General features: G+C 43.8%; 1 protein-coding gene across 8 annotated transcripts in view; it reads right to left on the bottom strand.

The window, feature by feature from the left end:
- The window catches only part of ADCY2 (adenylate cyclase 2), a 123433-nt gene that overhangs the window by 88412 nt on the left and 13876 nt on the right, over positions 1–21145 (bottom strand). For 7 of the 8 annotated variants that reach the window (XR_004691663.3, XM_088674930.1, XM_060278171.2 and 4 more), the window contains exon 2: positions 12452–12649. The exons of the other annotated variant lie outside the window; for it this stretch is intronic. Coding sequence is in view for 6 of the 7 variants with exons in the window: in XM_088674930.1 (XP_088531056.1) it covers positions 12452–12649 (198 nt within the window). In the remaining variant the exon portion in view is untranslated. The remainder of the gene's footprint in view (positions 1–12451; positions 12650–21145) is intronic. 8 annotated transcript variants of the gene reach the window in all.

Here is a 21145-nt window from a genome sequence, read left to right as displayed (position 1 = left end):
GATTGGAGCAGACTCACCTATCCCGACTGAATGTGTGTTTGTGCGTGCATGTACACACCATTTCAACATTCCTGCAAGGTGAGCAAGTCTTTTGAGCTAGCACACCCCACCTCATATTTAAAAGCTTGTTGGACAGGATGTGGAAACTTGTTGGGAGATCTCTGTCACTTCCGTCCTGTTCTTAACTTCTTGCTTTGCTCTGGAACACCTGAACCATGACTCCTGAGCCCTGTGTCTGCTGCTGAACTTGTACCGTTACTTGCTTAAATAAAAACTGATTTCATATTTACAGGTAAGAGTTTCTGCTTGCATCCTTTGAGGCAGGTTAGTCCCTGCCCTCAAAAGCTGCTTTTCACTGTACAAGATTTTCAGAGGCTTTAGAAGGGTAAGATAAGGATGCAGGAGTGCTTGTAAACTACAGGTCGCTCCCAAAGTGCTATCAACTGACAACAAAATATTTTAAGGGGGAAAGAAGTGGATTGCAAAAGAGGATGAGAAGAGTGACCCTGTAATACAGTACATCTCTAATTTATTTCTTTTAAAGTGTCTTTCCCTTCTCACTGACAGTTTTGGCTATAAAATATTGTGTTGTCTGTTGCTCAGAGACTGAGATAACTTAATTCTTAAATTTAAACTGTTTTCAATACATCAAGCAGACAGTGCTAAAGAAAAGAAGCCTGGATCCCATGACAGACCAAGATATTTTACAGAAATGCTATTTCACTGGTGCTGTTGCCCAACTGACACACACACTTGCCTGCTCTTTACATCAGCAAGTCAGATTAGCCCAAATGATTAGGCAGATGTTAGAGATCTGGGTTTTAAAACAAAAATTATGAGATGCACCTGATTTCCTCCTTCAAAAGGGCCAGCTTTCAGCACCAGCAAAACAACAACTGCTTCCCCCATTCTCCCAGGCAGCAGGGTACTGCCACTGCCAAATATAGCACATGAAATAGGAATGTACCTGTATTTGGTTTCATATGCTACACAGAAACAGGTAGAACATCTTGGTGTGGAAAGATTAACTGGTCTGCTTTGAAGCTCTCTGTGAACTCCTGGGCCACTGCCTTTTTACGGGAACTCAGTGTGGAGTAAACACGAATAGAGTCAGAAATACCAGCTCTCACCGATGTCTGCATGAAATGTAGAGCTACTAAATAAAGCCGTCACCTTTGCTTCTTGGCTGCAGCATGCCTAGCTACCACCCAATATATTTTTATCTCGTAACCCTCAGCCCTAACCCAGCAAATAGCCAAAGTGGGGGCCTCCCTATGTTTTGAACTGCAGCTCCCCTCACCCCTGACCATTGGCCCAACTGGCAGGGGCTGATAGGGGTTATAGTCCAAAATATTATTTGTTTATTAAATTTATATGCCAGCCTCCATCCATAGATAGAAGCACATTATAAAAACACAAAATATATAAACAACAATAAAATAAAATTAACTACCTTCCCCTCCCACAAAAACATTTAAAAGGGGTACATTTTATTTATTAAATTTGCAGGGAGGGCCCCATGTTTGCTACTGCTCACCTAACCTAATTAAGGCTAAAACCCTATGCACACTTAACTGGGAGTAGATCCTCCTAAAATTCAGAGTACAAGTGTATATGTTTGCACTGTCTGAATACAGTAATAACTCTTCCATGCCATTTTAAAGACTATTACTTATTGCAGCCTGGCTTTTCTTAGTCCCAAACAATACCTTCTAACCTGCTGTTCTTTTGTTGTTGTTGTTAAACATCCAGTGAAAGAAGAATTCTGGGAAATTCATAGCACCAAAAAACAAAACCACTAAAAAAAGGTATTATGCTACCGCTTCTGTTTAAATAATAATTTAAGGAAACCCTTCCAGATCTCCCAAAGGCAGGGAGGCAGTAAGCAAAGGTTGCTTTGTCATCTCATAAAAAAGTTGCAGCCATACCCTGCTCAGGGCCAGCCCAAGACATTTTGCTGCCTGAGGCAAAGGACAAGATGGGCAACTGACTATTACTCCAACACTGGCAATGTGACAGCATCCTCCGCTGCATTTGAGAACAGATAGCTTAGGGGGCACAGGAAAGGCCACATGGCACCTATTGCTCTGTCACCCAACACCAGTTGTCCCACTCTGCAAGGTAACACCCAACTATTCCACTTTTTGTAAAAACCAATATTTTCTTCAATCCTCAAATCCAGATGTTACAAGTTCATTTTCTTTTTCATGTAAAATGTCTGTAAGGGGTTTCCAATCTTCTGTAAATATCAACAATGACTTTTCACTAATTAAACACATCCACTTCGTCATCTCAGCCAAGTCCTATAACTTTAGCCACCATTCCTCCAAGGCAGATAATAATGTCTCTTTCCATCTTTGTGCATATAAAATCCACTGTGGTGATATACTGAAATAATGTTCTATGGTTCTATGGTTCTTTTCTAACTGTCTATCCTTTATTCCTAGAAGGAAAAGTTCTGGCTTCAATTGAATGTTAACCTATACCCAGCTCCCCATTCTGTTTCTTCAGTCTCATCCATTTGCTTGAATTTTTCCATAGTCTCTTGTTTTCTGTACCTAATCAAGTCAAAATCTTTCTAATTAGAGGTAAAAATCACTCCATCCAGTATGTCCAATCTTTTCTGCTTAAGTTTATTTGTTATAAAGGAGTAGTCTTTTGTTTTACGCAGTATCCTCAGTGGAATTTCTTTCAGTATACAGTCATACCTTGGAGGTTGAATGGAATCTGTTCTGTAAGTCTGTTCAACTTCCAAAATGTTGGGAAACCAAACCACGGCCTGTGATTGGCTGCTGGAAGCTCCTGCAGCCAATCAGAAGCTGCGGAAGCCCTGTTGGATGTTTGGGTTTCAAAGAACATTCACGAACCCGAACACTCACTTTCAGGTTTGCGGCGTTCGGGAGCCAAAACGTCTTGAGTACCAAGGCGTTCGGGATCCAAGATATGACTGTAATCACATTTATTGTTGTAATGTTCCATTCCACCTTAAGAGAGGGGGGGGTCATGTGACTGTGTGTCAGCTGGTGTCAGTTATTCCTGTCAGAAGTGAAGTCTGTGTGTGCCTCTGATAACTTCTATGAAGAAGTCAGTTCTTTTGCTGTTTGTTAAATAAATGTTTTGTTTTAACCGTTCATGCCAGCCTCTGCAGTGCCGCTTCAGCTGCTAGCTACTCCAGGGTGGTGAGAGAGCTAACTGTGGGGAAGTCACTTGCTCTAGTCTCCCTAAAATATCAGTAACATCTATATCCTCAATTTTCAACCTAGTGTCAAAATGTTGCTTTAAGACTTGGTCTCTAGTTTTCTTTCTAACAAAATGGACCTTGGCACCTTTTTTGATTTTGCATAATGTGTTTTAATTCTGTAGATTTTATCTATTTCTGCCTCCATATCATCCAGTCTTTTACAGTCTTTTACATTACCACTCAGCTGACCTCTAGCAGGTTTTGTCACTGCTGCTTAGTGGGATGCAGACAGGCAAGGCAGGTGTGGCATGGCTATAGTGAAAGTATGCCAGCAGAAACAACCTGGTCATTCTGCCAGTGTGTTTGCACCATCCCAACCTCTCTGCCTCTTCCCCTCCCAGTAACCCGCAGTTACATGGCCTTGCAGAGGCCAAGTGAGCAGCAGCGTCCCACCATGCTGTTTGCTACTGGTGCACAGGGCTGGGGGAGGGGGAATACCCTTAGCTGTTATAAGAATTCAGAACAAATAATAATGACTGCAGCAACAAAGTTTATTTTATCTCCAGATACATTGCTGGTTCCAACATTTTCAGGGTTTATGAAAAGCAGCAGTAGCTTGGGAACTCAATATCCTTCAACACCTTTAAAGACCTTTGCCTTGTTTCCAAGATTAAGGAAACAAACCAAATGCCTGAAATTATTTATTTTAATTATACTGAAGCCTATATTCTCAGTTAATCAGCATTAGATCTCTTTATCACTGAAGGAGGACCCAAAGCATACATGGTATTGCATTTTCCTATCTAGAATCTAGCAATTTAATTTTAAAAAGGGAAATTTGAACTCAGGAAATTCTCATTCAGTGAAAGTACATTGAATTTAGCACTGCCATCCAAATCTGCACTTACTGATTTATTATGAAACATTATATGGTAAGAAGTGTTATTTAAATGACCTCATTATATACATACTAGTGGTTTTCAGCCCGTTCAATAACGGGCGCTAGAATCCTGGGGTTCGGAGAAGCGCTTGCGCAGCGCGTCTCCGAACCCTGGGACCTGTCCTTGCTGTCGGTGGCAGGGGGACAGGAACGGAGGAGGAGAAAGCGCTGCTTTCTCCTCCTCCGTTCCTCTCCCGCAGCCGCCGACAGGAAGCAGACATCCCAGGGTTCAGAGAAGCGCTTGCGCAGCGCTTCTCCGAACCCTGGGACCTGTCCTTGCTGTCGGCGGCAGGGGGACAGGAACGGAGGAGGAGAAAGCGCTGCTTTCTCCTCCTCCGTTTCTCTCCCGCAGCCGCCGACAGGAAGGACGCGCGCACTCTCCCCCCCCGCCTCCTCCAACCGCCGCTCCTCTCACGGGCCAGGGAGGGTTGTGAGGAGGCCTTCGCCGGCCTCCACCCTCGCTTTCCTGACGTGCCCTGCAGTGAGGCGGTGTCCGGCGGGAGCGGCGGTTGGAGGAGGCAGAGTGGGGGGAGAGTGCGCGCGCGCGCAGTCTCTGCTGTCCAATCCCTGTATCCCTGGGGCACATGCGCAGTGACCCAGGGACACACGGGACAGCTTGGACGCAGGGACAACTTGCATATTATTATATAGTATATATATTCAATCCAGCCCTGCTCCCTTATGATTCTTAACATCTGGATCTGCGACCCAAATGAGATGAAGCCCTGTCCCTTTGGGATGAGCATTGCTGCAGCCTTTGCTTCAAAGCTTCCTCCCCACCTGGGATTCCCTGCAACTGGCATTTGGAGACCTTTTGCCTTCGACTGAGGCAGAAAAGTGGCATATTGGCCTCTCCAAGCACACCTGATTAGACAAGCATTCCCCTGAAACTTAAACTTTCTGAATTACTGTTTTAATTGCTGTTTTCACTGTTTTAACTTTAACTTTTTAAACAGGCTTGCTTTATGGCGTACTTTTATTGCATGTGGACACTTCATAATTAATTTTGTACTCGTAAAAAACTTATTAGCCATTTTGGCGTATAAGTAAATTAAATAATAATTGGTTCTTTCTTTCTTTCTTTCTTTCTTTCTTTCTTTCTTTCTTTCTTTCTTCTTTCTTTCTTTCTTTCCCTCTCTCTCTCTCTCTCTCTCTCTCTTTCTTTCTTTCCATTGTTGGAATGTTTTGTTGGAATGTTTTGCAGAGAAGCCACTGACTTTTGTGGAAGGTAGAGTGCAGCTTACAGTGAAAAGCAAAAGTGACACATGCTGCTCTGCTCCCTTTTGCCTCTGGTCTTGCTCATCAGTTACATGCAGCCCCCAGAAAATTGCCCTCAGGCTAGAAAAGATGACTCACTCCTGGAGGACAGCAGCCTCAATTGTGTACTCCATAAAAAAAAAAAACCTGGAAAAGTATTGCTTCTATTGTTAAATCGCTTGACATTATTCAAGAGCTACGCAATAAAAGTTACACTAGTTACACTAGTTACACTAACAATTCAAGACAGACTTCAGCTATGTGCCCAAGTTGCCTTTGCTTAAACAGCAATACAAAATGGAAAGCTATAGCTAAACAATCTGTCTGAGCCCAATACTGTGCAGTTTCTGGCCATTATTTGCTTGGCATAACAGCAGCAACACTGATGAACATCCTCAGGTGTTCCCCTTCAGTCACTCAGCTGCTATTCTCTTTGCATCCACAAAAAGGGATTCCCATTACATCAGGAGTCAGGTTGTGTCGGGGGGGGACTCCCTACAGGGAGCCTCCCCCCATCATCCTGACCAGCACTTCGCCCAGCGACAGCACTAGCAGCGGGTCAGGGGGAAGCGGGATGGAGGAGGGAAGGCTCAGCGAGGCATCAGAGCCCTGGCAATGCTCTGGGGAACAGACAGTGGAAGAAGGGCTCAGCGACATATCAGAGCCCCTGCACCACTCTCACCAACAAGTGGAGGAGGGACGGCTCAGGGAGGCGTTGGAGCCCAGGCACTGCCCCGGCCAGCAAGCGGAAGAAGGGGCACCGCTCCTTCCGGCGCCTGAATTGAGGCACGTGCCCAAACGCAGGGCTAGGGGGCGGCGTTTTGGGGTCCCCAGGCTATTATGCTGGCCCTGAAGCAGACGGGTGCCATTGCCGGATTCTGAGAGTGACTAGGAAGTCATGTTTCCTGCTATCTCTGCACTGTAAATAGTATGCAGAATAAAACATTTAAAGACAGAATGGACTGGAGTGTCTTTACTCGAGAGTAGCCACAACAACTCCCTGACAGGTTGAACTAGAAGAGCTGCAGGAAGCTGGCCTTCTACGTACAACTGCTGGCACCATTGAGGCACGTGATAAGATTTTTGCCAATTCCTCTTTCTCCGTAAACACCCCCCCCCAAAAAAAATAATCTGCTTTGGATGATTTGGGGAAATAAGAGAAAGTCATCTCCCTTCCTTTTCTGTGAGCAGACACTTCCCACTGGCTCAACAGCTCTTGCACTTATGCAACAGCACAATCAGATAGCACCCCGAGACTTCCTCCACTCAATAGCATCATGTATAACAAGATGTACAGAAACTGGAGAAAAAGAGATTTGTGGATGTTTATGTCCATAAAGTTGTTGTCAGACTGAGCAAGAGTTATGTATGGATTGCAAACATTTATCTCTGTTGCGGCAATTGTAGAATATCAGTTTGCTACAAATCCTGCAGACTTGATAGTTATAGCCTTTCAGGTATCTTTTCAAAACATGAAATGCAATGAAATTCCCATGAGATGCCTTTCAAAGCTAGAATAGTTCCCTTAACGTGTCCTTTGAATCTTCAAGTAGCCGGTACTAGCTCACTAAATTTCATTTCATCTAATCCTGTCCAATATGTTTTCAACATTATCAGTCTCTAATGCCCCATGAAAACATCCAGCAGATACAAGTTATTCAAGCTGGAGAAACATTCATTTATATTCCCCGTTCAGAACTCCTTTGTTTTATGTGAAAAATAAAGACTCTTAAAAAAACCACTTGTGTACTAAAAAGCATGGGACAAGGTTTAGACAACCTTCAGCTCTAAAATGTGCCAAGTGGAAAACAGTCTAGAATCTCACGTATGACAACCCAGCCTCCCACGCAGTCACATTTTACTTACATTAGACACAGGATAGAAATGGCAGGATCAATGTGAGTTTCTCTCCACAGGCAGACAGAGAGAGAAGCAGCCCCAGAAGCAAACATCACACAACACAAGAGCCTACATACCTCTGTGGGTCTCTGCCAGCTCAGTTCATCAGTGACCATTTTCCCCTTAGGAAGGAGACTCAGCAAACAGACATGTGCTCATAACTTGCCCTTAATTAAATGGTTGATTAAAATGGGATTTTTGAAACCTCAGAACATTACGAATACACAACAGATTTTCAACAGATCAGTGGAGGGCACACCGCTGCAATATTTGTGAATGTTTGACAAAGCCCAAAGCAATGGAAGGCAAAACTGAAGGTGGTTACTATAATGGCCACAATCAGAAGACGCCCTGAACCTCAAAGCAAAAATTTAAAACTGCTGCAATCCAGCCATTCTTCATTGGACTGTTCTGAATTTCGGCCAGATTACACCTTTCACCAAGTGGACTCTCCACTGTCAAAGACAAGCCACCCCATTCTTATAACAAATTGAATTTGCAGGCTCTGAAAAAGTCAGCTGCCTTATCTATACTGCCCTTCTTTTCAACGTATAAATATAAACGCCTGTTTTCAACAATCCATCCCAATCTCTCGACATTCAGCCAAATTAAATATATACACTATTTGTTCAAACTTCTGCCATCTTAAAGGGTTTGAATGAAGCAGGCAGGGCACATGCTTTATGACTGAAGGGTTAAGGAAGCAATCAAATATGTTAACTAGTGCAAATGCAAAAATGTTATGTTTTATTTCATACATGATTTATAATACTTATGGAGTATGACTCAGACTTAATGCTCACTGAGGTGGTAAATCTGTGTATGGGCTGCCACATTTCCTACTTCAAACGGGGGCTCTTATGACTGAATGCCCCTCCAAACAAAAGTGACCCCCATGTGTCAGGGAAAAGGGTCCTAACCTAATGTTCTCACTGACATTCTAAACTTCCACACATGAAGAATATCTGCATATCAAGGCTATTTCCAGGTAACTTGGTTTTGTGCTATTCTGTACATCATTACTGTAGCATGAATCACTGATTTTGAACATGTAAGCATGAACACTTAATTTTGTAAATGTGCCATATACAGCCTGATGGTTGCCAGGGGTGACTTACAACAAATCAGAATAAAATCAAAGCCATATGGGGGAGAAAAATCACACAATCAAATTTTAAATGACAACACAATTAATAAGAGCCACAATTTAAACAGAAGCTTATAGCAAAATTCATAACTTAAAAGTTCTGGGAGAATAAAAAGGTCTTTGCCTGGCATCAAAAACATAGCAGGACACGCCTCTCTAGGGAATGAACAGCATTAATGGGGTACCATTACTGAAAGGATTGCTTTCCGGGTCACCCCCCACCCCCCCACCCCACCTCAAATGGTGTGGGTTGGGTTTGAACACGGGAGACCCAGCAGTCTGGGTGGTCTTGGCAAGTCTGCTACATGCTAACCTTTCTCAAAGTTTTTACAGAGGTATAAAGAGCAGAAGATGTGTTGTAATCTTGCCTTTTGGTTAGATAAGAAGGTAATGTAAATTAAAGAAAAATATTGTTAATAATATCACATACAAAACCAGAACAAAGATGAAAGACATCTCAAGTTCCATAAGGTAATATGTTTGACTTTCCTAATCCCTCTTAATTCAAATGTATAAAGTTTAAGGATAGAGTTAGTACAATCACTGGTTAGTTTCAGCTTTGTCAGTTTTTGCATTAGCCTTCCCTCTTTTATGAGCCCCTTTCAGTTTTGACTTCCATTCTTTAAACCTGGACACATTTCATTTTTAATCCACTAATGTATGTTCATTCCAGTGAGTCATTGGAAAGCAATGAGGGAGACGGTTCTGGCTGCCTGGCTGGCTGCAACGTACTCCTGCAGCTGGCAACAAATTCCTTGGTGGTTGCCTAAAAGGCGCTTTAAAGACATTCTACTGAATTCCAAAAATGATACTTCAAGCAGAGATACTTTGCAATGCATTCCATCTTCTTGGCCTGCAAAATCTTCTGACAGTTAAATGAGAATCACAGCTTGATTTCAGCAACCTGATAGGCATCCACAGGACCTTCGGATACCAAATGTTGAAGCACTTCTGCTTCTTTCCATCTCCAACCTGTGCCACTTTCCCATATAATCCTGAATCTCCTTAGAAATCTTAACACTAAAGAAAATATTTGCCACCACTGGTGCATGATGTCTGTGGCCAGCACTGGGAAGACTAAAGAAATGAACACAGGAGCTGAATTAGGCCACAACTTTAGTGATTAGAGGTAAGAGTATGTTTGGTTGAGGAAGGGACACGGGTGGCACTATGGGTTAAACCACTGAGACTAGGGCTTGCCGATCAGAAGGTTGGCGGTTCGAATCCCCACAATGGGGTGAGCTCCCATTGCTCCTGCCCACCTAGCAGTTCGAAAGCATATCAAAGCGCAAGTACTGCTCCGGCGGGAAGGTAAACGGCGTTTCCGTGTGCTGCTCTGGTTCGCCAGAAGCGGCTTTGTCATGCTGGCCACATGACCCGGAAGCTGTACGCCGGCTCCCTTGGCCAGTAAAGCAAGATGAGAACCACAACCCCAGAGTCGGCCGCGACTGGACCTAATGGTCAGGGGTCCCTTTTCCTTTACTATGTTTGGTTGAGGCACTGGACATGCATCCGGCAAGCTGCCTGCTAGGAACCCAGCAGGGTTAATCCTGTGCTGGGGAGTCACTGCCAACATGGATCAGGTGCCACGACCCCACACAGGTGCTTTGGTCAACCAGTGGACTCCCGGATAGAGTCACCCCCCAGGCCACTTTAACAGGGTACCCGCATGATCCAGCCCAATGCCTTATCTTCCAGAGTTGTGACAGTTCTCATGAGGAGGCGAAAACTTGAAAACCAGCCCATTTGCTTGCAGGAAAAAATTCCTGCCTGGGCCCAAATATGGCGACCAAGTAAACCATAGCAAGGTCCTTACACCAACTTGCCTGCTCCCCCACTGAGTGGGTGAGTGGTAAATCCCACACCAGTCAGCAAAGAGGGTGCTCTGCCCACCCATGCCCCTCCTGAATACAGAAGAGGTGGGCACAACCCAGTTGGCCATGCGGTGGGTCCAGCATGGCTGGAGGAGGGTGGCATGAAGTGACCAGCCCTCCCTCAGCCACACAGGAAGATAGTGGCCTCCTGAAACTGCCACTCTCCCAGAGTTTCATATGAATGAATTTGCTTAGGCTTTTCATAATGCATTACAATAAAAAAACCCTAATGTAAACAAAATAAAAGACAAACAAATAAGGGTTTCTCCAGCTCTGCAAACAGGCCGGGGCAGTTGAACCTCCTTGCTGAGATCAGCAAGACCCTAATCTTCACATGGGACACTCTGTCCTCACACCAACTAGACTAGTAGGAACTCAAGGATATGCTCACACACTAGGGGAACATGTGATGATAAGGGATAACATGAAGAAGAGGGCAATGAGATCTACAAATTTAAAAACCAAGCCAGATAAATTACAACTGAAATAAAGATTTCCTAAAACTTTACTCATCGTCTTATAAATGTCATTTAAATGCATCCCAAAACACTGCATAAAACAGTCACAGAATTGTAGCGCTGACCCTGAAGGTTATCCAATCCCCGCAATGCAGGGATCTCAACTAAAACATCCTTGGCAGATGACCATCCAACCTCTGCTTAAAAACCTCCCAGGGAGGAGAGTCCAGCACCTCCCGAGGGAGGCTGTTTTGCTGCCAAACAGCTCACACCATCACAAAGTTCTTTCTGGTGTTTAGTCAGAATCTCCTTTTTGGTAACTTGAAGCCATGGGTTCGGGTCCTGGCCTCCAGAACAGGAGAAAACAAGCATGTTCCACCCTCCATTTGGCAGTCCTTTTGATATTTGAAGATGACTCTCCTATCTCCTCGCAGCCTCCTCTTCTCCAGGCTAAGCATCCCCAACTCCCTCCACCGTGGTCAGCGTAACTTAACTGTCTTCTTAATGGCTGGTGTAGTAACTAGGCATGTAAACATCCAGTTGTGTCCTTGCTTCAAATCTCTGCCTGTGTTAGGGCTGAAGGTGGTTTGCCCAAATCTAGAAATGGACAGAATCTTCTCCAGCCCAGGGTCCCTCAGGTCACGGACGGAAGCTGCAGAAGCTGGAGCCTGAGCAGCAGCACCCAGAAAGCACTGCAAAGTCAGAAGGCAGCTGCCCATTCATTTCAAAGCCCATTGAAACAAATGGAACATTGTATGTTTGTGAGTGCATTTGCATACACAATAAAGTAACAGAAAAAAGAAGCGAATGAAACATCTATGCATTGCTGCAGCTGACCATTAATACAGTATTTGTCTTTGCCTTTTACCATACTTCTGCAATCTTTCAGAAATTCAAGGAGGAAAAATGCGCAGAGTAATCATATTTGATACCTGCCTAGTTATCAGTGGAAGACTATGACCTACAGCTATTACACCTTTACAGGCTGTGTTTATTATAGGTAACCATAGAATAAATTTATGGCAATTTATGGCAATATTTCCCTGTGAAAAAAATGTCAAACACACCCACTCTACATCTCTTTAGGACTTTCCACATGTTAGCCATTGCCTTGCTTTAAAATGCTATTTGAAATTAAAGAAGGATGTGAAAAATAAAGCAGACTATGGTGCTCATGGGGTCACGAAGAGTCGGACACAACTAAACGACTAAACAACAACAACATGGTGCTCATAGCCGCCCTTCCAGAGTATTCCATGACTCAGCTAGCTGATCTGCTGACCCAAAAGGAGAATTCTTCCATCACTTGACCAAAATTCTAATAATTCACTCTTTATAATGTTAGAGACATCACATGGGATGTTTTAAAATGGCAAACAGTCATCTGACTGGCATGCCCTTGTCCAGTACCCATTTGTTTCAATAGGGTTTGTGCGGAAGACTTTCCCATATGATTGTGCCCTACTTAAAATACATAATTATTTCTATCTATGTTCTCGAAAAATGTTCTTTGGGAATGTTGGATTTTCAAGTAGAGGTCTGCAGCCTTTGCACTGGATGTTTTCCCAACTGGATCAAGGAGTCTTAAGTGTCAATTCTTGAAATCCATGATCTCTCCCCGCCCCCTTCATATTCCTGGCAAAATACTTTGGCCCTCTCAAAACCAGCAAGAATCAATTTCATACAAAAACTTACCTGGTCCCATGGACAGATTATTCCACCAAAACACATGAAGAGATATCCCATGGCAACCAGGCACACCCAAACGACCAAAGAGAAAACACGAAGGAACTTCTTGAATAATGGCTCTATACAGGCAAGGATAAATATGGTGAAGAAAATTGCCAGGGCTGTTGGAACAGTTACTAAGAAGGCCACATGGTCCTCTGTTTCCTGAAAACAAGAAGAAAGGAAAGCTTACCATTCAACCCATGCAACAGGAAACCAACATTTTGCTTTCATTTGTATTATGAATCAAGAAACCACCAGATTTGCCAATTCATATCAATTGCCTAATTGAGTGTGAGACTTACAAAACCTGGAATTAAGTTTTCAAGAGCAAACTATTCTCCGATTAAATCAAGAGGTGGAGAATAACAAGGTGTACTGATTTGGTGAGAGCAATTTAAGTCACTGAGGAGGGAGGAGCAATTTTGTAATTCATACAAAAACTTGTACCGGTAATTATTTCCTGGTTGCTTGAACAATTAAAAATGTATCAGTTTGCAACTAATAGTGCAATCCTACACATGCATACTCAGAAGCAAGTCCTACTATGTTCAATACAGTTACTCCCAGGCCATTTCTATACAACTTCTTTATTTAACAATCATCCTGATTTTGTTTCCAAAAAACTTTGCAGGAAGGTCAAATCGTGTCAGCTATTTATTAAGCACTCATCCTGGTTTGTTTGCTGGGAGGTTATACAACATCAAGCAATTGTTATCTCACATTTGCCAGCATATTCTCCCATTATTGCTTGATTTACCACAAAAAGTAGCGGAAGGGGGGGGGATGTGCTTGTTCCACAAGAGCACCAAATCAGCTTTAACGGAACAACCTACTTCTCTGCCCAAAATTCACTCAAATCTCTGCCATTGTTTAAAACTGCCATTTTAAAACCTGCCTTCATTTTTGCTCTCTCTCCCACCCGGACTTCATGCAAATCAAGGATTGTGATGAGGCACTACAAACCCTTCCATGGGGGCTGCGTGATGACAGCCTTAGATTTTTCTGTGTATAGGAAATCACAGAAAAGCAGACTAACTCATCCATGTTTGATAGTTTCATGTTGTTGCTGTTGTTGAGTCGTGTCCGACTCTTTGTGACCCCATGGACCAGAGCACACCAGGCACTCCTGTCTTGCCCTGCCTCCCGCAGTTTGGTCAAACTCATGTTCGTAGCTTCGAGAACACTGTTCAACCATCTCGTCCTTTGTTGTCCCCTTCTCCTTGTGCCCTCCATCTTTCCCAACATCAGGGTCTTTTCCAGGGAGCCTTCTCTTCTCATGAGGTGGCCAAAGTATTGGAGCCTCAGCTTCAGGATCTGTCCTTCCAGTGAGCACTCAGGGCTGATTTCCTTCAGAATGGATAGGTTTGATCTTCTTACAGGCCATGGGACTCTCAAGAGTCTCCTCCAGCACCATAATAATAATAATAATAATAATAATAATAATTTATTTATACCCCGCCCACCTGGCTGAGTCTCCCCAGGCACTCTGGGCGGCTCCCAATTGAATATTAAAACAATACAGCATTAAATATTAACAGCTTCCCTAAACAGGGCTGCCTTCAGATGTCTTTTAAAATTAGGATAGCTGCTTATTTCCTTGACATCTGATGGAAGGGCATTCCACAGGGCGGGTGCTGCTACTGAGAAGGCCCTCTGTCTGGTTCCCTGTAACCTCACTTTTCGCAATGAGGGAACCGCCAGAAGGCCATCGGCGCTGGATCTCAGTGTCCGGACTGAAGATGGGGGTGGAGACGCTCCTTCAGGTATACAGGACCAAGGCCATTTAGGGCTTTAATGGTCAACACCAACACTTTGAATTGTGCTCGGAAACATACTGGGAGCCAATGTAGATCTCTCAGGACCAGTGTTATGTGGTCCCGGCGGCTGCTCCCAGTCACTGGTCTAGCTGCCACATTCTGGATTAATTGCAGTTTCCGGGTCACCTTCAAAGGTAGCCCCATGTGGAGTGCATTGCAGTAATCCAAGCGGGAGATAACCAGAGCATGCACCACTCTGGCGAGACAGTCCACCGGCAGGTAGGGTCTCAGCCTGCGTACCAGATGGAGCTGGTAGACAGCCGCCCTGGACACAGAATTAACCTGTGCCTCCATGGACAGCTGTGAGTACAAAATGACTCCCAGGCTGCGCACCTGGTCCTTCAAGGGAACAGTTATCCCATTCAGGAACAGGGAGTCCTCCACAACTGTCCGCCTCCTGTCTCCCACAAACAGTACTTCTGTCTTGTCAACCTCAATCCAATAACCGCCATCCATCCTCAATCCATTAACCACCATCCATCCTCCAACCGCCTCCAGGCACTCACACAGGACCTTCACCACCTTCACTGGTTCTGATTTGAAAGAGAGGTAGAGCTGGGTATCATCCGCATACTGATGAACACCCAGCCCAAACCCCCTGATGATCTCTCCCAGCGGCTGCATGTAGATGTTAAAAAGCATGGGGGAGAGGACAGAACCCTGAGGCACCCCACAAGTGAGAGCCCAGGGGTCTGAACACTCATCCCCCACCACCACTTTCTGAACATGGCCCAGGAGGAAGGAGTGGAACCACTGTATAACAGTGCCCTCAGCTCCCAACCCCTCTAGACGGTCCAGAAGGATGTTATGTCAATGGTGTCAAAAGCCGCTGAGAGATCCAGCAGAACTAGGAAACAACTCTCACCTTCATCCCTAACTCGCCAGAGATCATCAACCAGCGCGACCAAGGCAGTTTCAGTCCCATGATGAGGCCTGAATCCCGACTGGAAGGGATCCAAATGGTCCGCTTCTTCCAGGCTTGCCCGGAGTTGTTCAGCAACTACCTGCTCAATCACCTTGCCCAGGAATGGTAGATTTGAGACTGGGCAATAGTTAGCCCAGCATCAATTCTTCGGCGATCAGCCTTCTTTATGGTCCAGCTCTCACTTCCATACATCACTACTGGGAAAACCATAGCTTTAACTATACGGCCCACAGTTTCATATGGGTTCACTAATTTCCCACTGATCCCTCCTGGAGTCAGTTTTTGGGAAGCTGCTGCAGTGAAAGAGATGCACCGCTTTTGATGGAAGCCATTTCTTCCATATGTATTACCTGCACTGTTTCTTCCATATGTATTACCTGCACTATTGTTTTTAAAATACAAGCCCTTAAACCATCTAAACCCAGAACCTTAGTGTCTCAATTGAGTTAACCACTTCTTCTGATAAACTAATCCATAAATTCATTGACCATCACTTGAATGTGGAAATAATATAATCCATTTAGGAAATTATTAAGACAACTCTCTATCTTTTATGAATATATGATGATTTTCAGTAATCAAATTCCTCTACAGTTCTTTTGTCTCTAATTATCTTTTTACAGTCATATCCAATCTTCCATATTTTTATTTATTTATTTGCTCATTTAGAGGCAAGCAGTTTTCTTGAGCTCCCTCTGCTTTCAAAAGTACTTTAATGTACAGTATATTTCTGCAAACTAAGCAGGGATATTTAATATCCAATATTCACCAAATGTTTATTTTATTGTGCTTAGGGCTGCAATTATATACTCTGGGAGTTGACATACATAGGATTGCATTGTAACTCTCTGTTTCTTTCTATTATCTTACCAGATAGTATAATTTTTTCATACAAAGACTTATGAACCTAATAAATGAAGATTCCACATAGGAAGCAAGCGTCCTCAATCTTTCCACTTCCTAGAACAGCCTTTCCTACTCCTGATGTTGTAGACTACAACTCCCATCAACACCAGTCAGCATACACACAGCGTGGCCGTGCTAGCTTGGGATGATGGGAAGTGTAGTCCACAATAGCTGGAGGGCACTGGATTGGGAAAAACTGTATTAGAAGTTAGCAGACCCTGCATCCTCTCTTAAATAACAGAATAGGTTAAGCATGGCAGAGCCCAAGAGCTTGAGAACACTACAGGGCAAGTTAAGCAGAGGCTGGATGGCCATCTGTCATGGATGCTTTAGCTGAGATGTTTGCATTGCAAGGGGGTTGGACTAGATGACCCTTGGGATCCCTTCCAATGCTTACTTACTTAGAAAGGGTAAGTCCCACTAATGGGGCATGCTGCAAGGAATGTGCGTCTATGACAGCAGTCTAATTCAGCCAAACTTCATGCAATTCATGTTTCATGGTGAAAACATTGAAGAGAGATCATATACTTTTGCATCATATTTAATTTATTTGTTTATGAATCTTATACACAGATAGCTTGTGGGACCAGTGAAAGACATCTCAGTTTGCTCTACGACCTCCTGAGTAACGGATGTCATGCAAAGCTCTGGGAGCAAGAATTGCTCAGCTTTCTATTTTCTTGCTCCAATTACAAGCAGACCCTGACTTGTGCAATGCTCTTAAGCCAGGGGTCTGTGGTAGAATAAGCATGTCCACTGCAACCATTGAAGGGGAAGACTGTCCTGCACATACCTGTCTATGGGCATCAAAGCATCTGGCCGACCACTCTCAGAAAGACCAGGCTGAATTAGGCAGACCTTCCATCAGATCCAGGAAGGCTCTTGCAAATACTGTATTGACTTGCCTTGCTTACTAGGCAGCCTCTGCTTGTCCTTCCAGCAGGGGAACGTTCCCACTTTACAGGGCTGAATAAGCTCCACTGCTACGTGGTAAGTGGAGGAAAAGGTCTGCAAAAAAAAAAACTTAAAACCCCTCTGCACTCTCATCTTAACAGAAAGCCTCCTATCCATTCCTTCCAAAAAGTTATTATGATATCTCCCCGAATGTGAAGCCACTCAGCCTGGGCTTCTTCAAAAAACGAAGCTGGCTGTTACTCAACTTGGCAATTGTATTAGAAATAAGGCATACAAATGAGTTAGTGAAGCCGTTTAAAGCAACACTGATTTCAGTGGGAGACAGGTATGCTTACTTTAACTTCCCCTTTGAAAACAGTGGCCATCACAATGTTCATGCTTCCTCACATCTAAAATGACAACTGTCAATATTAGGCAAAGCTTAAGTAATTGTACCCCTTCATGGATCACTGCCTTGTCGTGGCGAAGGGGCTTAAATAACTTAGAGAAGTTATGTTTTGACCAAATGTGATCCACCTGGATAAGGAAGCGGCAAGCCACTCCAGTATCCCTGCCAAGAAAACTCCATGGACAAAGACAACAGGCATTTAAAAGTTATGACGCTGGAAGATGAGCCCCTCAGGTCAGAAGGCACCCAACATATTACTGAGGAAGAGCGGAGGACAAGTACAAGTAGATTCAGAGCTGATGAAGCGGCTGGGCCAAAGCCGAAAGGTCGCTCAGTTGCGGATATGCCTGGAAGCGAAAGGAAAGTCCAATGCTGTAAAGAAAAATATTGCATAGGAACCTGGAATGTAAGAACCATGAAGGAAGGTAAGCTGGATGTGGTCAAAAATGAGATGGCAAGAATAAATATTGACATCCTGGGCATCAGTGAACTAAAATGGAAGGGAATGGGCGAATTCAGTTCGGATGACTATCATATCTACTACTGTGGGCAAGAATCCCGTAGAAGAAATGGAGTGGCCCTCATAGTCAACAAAAGAGTGGCAAAAGCTGTAATGGGATGCAATCTCAAAAATGATAGAATGATCTCGATACGAATCCAAGGCAGACCTTTTAACATCACAGTAATCCAAGTTTATGCACCAACTACCGGTGCTGAAGAAACTGAAATTGACCAATTCTATGAAGACTTACAACACCTTCTAGAAATGACACCAAAGAAGGATGTTCTTCTCATTACCGGTATAGGGGATTGGAATGCTAAAGTAGGGAATCAAGAGATAAAAGGAACAACTGGCAAGTTTGGCCTTGGAGTTCAAAATGAAGCAGGGCAAAGGCTAATAGAGTTCTGTCAAGAGAACAAGCTGGTCATCACAAACACTCTTTTCCAACAACACAAGAGACGACTCTACACATGGATATCACCAAATGGGCAGCATAGAAATCAGATTGATTATATTCTCTGCAGCCAAAGATGGAGAAGCTCTATACAGTCAGCAAAAACAAGACCTGGAGCTGACTGTAACTCAGATCATCAGCTTCTTATAGCAAAATTCCAGCTTAAACTGAAGAAAGTAGGAAAAACCACTGGGCCAGTAAGATACAATCTAAATCAAATCCCTTATGAATACACAGTGGAAGTGAGGAACAGGTTTAAGGATTTAGATTTGGTGGACAGAGTGCCTGAAGAACTATGGATGGAGGCTCGTAACATTATACAGGAGGCAGCAACGAAAACCATCCCAAGGAAAAGGAAATGCTGCCCAACGAGGCCTTACAAATAGTGGGGGAGAGGAGGCAAGCAAAATGCAAGGGAGATAGGGAAGATACAGGAAACTGAATGCAGATTTCCAAAAAATAGCAAGGAGAGACAAGAGGGCCTTCTTAAATGAGCAATGCAAAGAAATAGAGGGAAACCATAGAATGGGGGAAACCAGAGATCTGTTCAAGAAAATTGGAGATATGAAAGGAACATTTCGTACAAAGATTACCATAATAAAGGACAAAAGTGGTAAGGACCTAACAGAAGCAGAAGACATCAAGAAGAGGTGACAAGAATACACAGAGGAATTATACCAGAAAGATATGGAGGTCTCATACTTAAAATTTTAAAAGATGATGCTGTTAAGGTGCTACACTCAATATGCCGGCAAGTTTGGAAAACTCAGCAATGGCCAGAGGATTGGAGAAGATCAGTTTACATCCCAATCCCAAAGAAGGGCAGCGCCAAGAATGTTCCAACTACCACACAATTGCACTCATTTCACATGCTAGCAAGGTTATGCTCAAAATTCTACAAGGCAGGCTTAGGCAGTATGTGGACCGAGAACTCCCAGAAGTGCAAGCTGGATTTCGAAGGGGCAGAGGAACCAGAGACCAAATAGCAAACATGCGCTGGATTATGGAGAAAGCTAGAGAGTTCCAGAAAGACATCTGCTTCATTGACTATGCAAAAGCCTTTGACTGTGTCGACCACAGCAAACTATGGCAAGTTCTTAAAGAAATGGGAGTGCCTGATCACCTCATCTGTCTCTTGAGAAATCTCTATGTGGGACAAGAAGCTACAGTTAGAACTGGATATGGAACAACTGACTGGTTCAAAATTGGGAAAGGGGTACAACAAGGTTGTATATTGTCTCCCTGCTTATTTAACTTATATGCAGAATTCATCATGCGAAAGGCTGGACTAGATGAATCCCAAGCCAGAATTAAGATTGCAGGAAGAAATATCAACAACCTCAGATATGCAGATGACACAACCTTGATGGCAGAAAGTGAGGAGGAATTAAAGAACCTTTTAATGAGGGTGAAAGAGGAGAGTGCAAAATATGGTCTGAAGCTCAACATCAAAAAAAACTAAGATCATGGCCACTGGTCCCATCACCTCCTGGCGAATAGAAGGGGAAGAAATGGAGGCAGTGAGAGATTTTACTTTCCTGGGCTCCTTGATCACTGCAGATGGTGACAGCAGCCACGAAATTAAAAGATGCCTGCTTCTTGGGAGAAAAGCAATGACAAACCTAGACAACATCTTAAAAAGCAGAGATATCACCTTGCTGACAAAGGTCTGTATATTTAAAGCTATGGTTTTCCCAGTAGTGATGTATGGAAGTGAGAGCTGGACCATAAAGAAGGCTGATCACCGAAGAACTGATGCTTTTGAATTATGGTGCTGGAGGAGACTAGAGTGTCCCATGGATTGCAAGAAGATAAAACCTATCCATTCTGAAGGAAATCAGCCCTGAGTGCTCACTGGAAGGACAGATCCTGAAGTTGAGGCTCCAATACTTGGGCCACCTCATGAGAAGAGAAGACTCCCTGGAAAAGACCCTGATGTTGGGAAAGATGGAGGGCACTAGGAGAAGGGGACGACAGAGGACGAGATGGTTGGACAGTGTTCTCGAAGCCACCAACATGAGTCCGACCAAACTGCGGGAGGCAGTGGAAGGCAGGAGCGCCTGGCGTGCTCTGGTCCATGGGGTCACGAAGAGTCGGACACGACTAAATGACTAAACAACAACAAGTAATTGCACACTTGTAAGCTTCTGCTTCCAGAACAAAACAGTCTTTATTGTACTCTTTCATCATGAGTATGAAATCCTAATTATAATTATATTTGATCAAGTGTTACTAAATTTATGCATTATTCAAAAAATTTAATGGGAGCAATAAATAGTACTGATTTCAAAGGATCTTATAAAAAAGAAGACAAAAATGCATGAGGTTTCATCTTATACCACAGCAAAATAAAACAATATCCATAAAAAAAGTTTCTCTATAATTCTGTATTTTAGGAATCCAAATCCACAGTGGAGTCCCTAAGAGGGTTGGATGGCGCCTCCTTCCAGCAACTCCTGCAGCCAAGCTGGTGCCAAGCATATTGCCCTGCTTTCCTTTGGACCACATCAGCGAGACCAAGGTGGGGGTCTTGTCATCTGGGCAGTCCAGGACCCCGATACACACTGCCCAGGCTTGCACCCCAGAGAGGTCACTTCAGTGCTGCTAATGCAGTGGTTTGACTTAGCCCCCAGAGGCGCCCACCATTGTCTCTCAAGACAGATGGATGCCAACAAAAAAAACCTACCCAATGCTACTTCCACCAAGTTGTGATAATGAAGATGAGACATCTAACAAAACTGCTGCTAACCA

This window comes from Zootoca vivipara, chromosome 8 (assembly GCF_965207765.1).
Source record: "Zootoca vivipara chromosome 8, rZooViv2.hap1.1, whole genome shotgun sequence".
NCBI classification, from domain to species: domain Eukaryota; kingdom Metazoa; phylum Chordata; class Lepidosauria; order Squamata; family Lacertidae; genus Zootoca; species Zootoca vivipara.
Note: the sequence above shows the minus strand (reverse complement) of the source record. Positions and strands in the feature narration are given on the sequence as shown.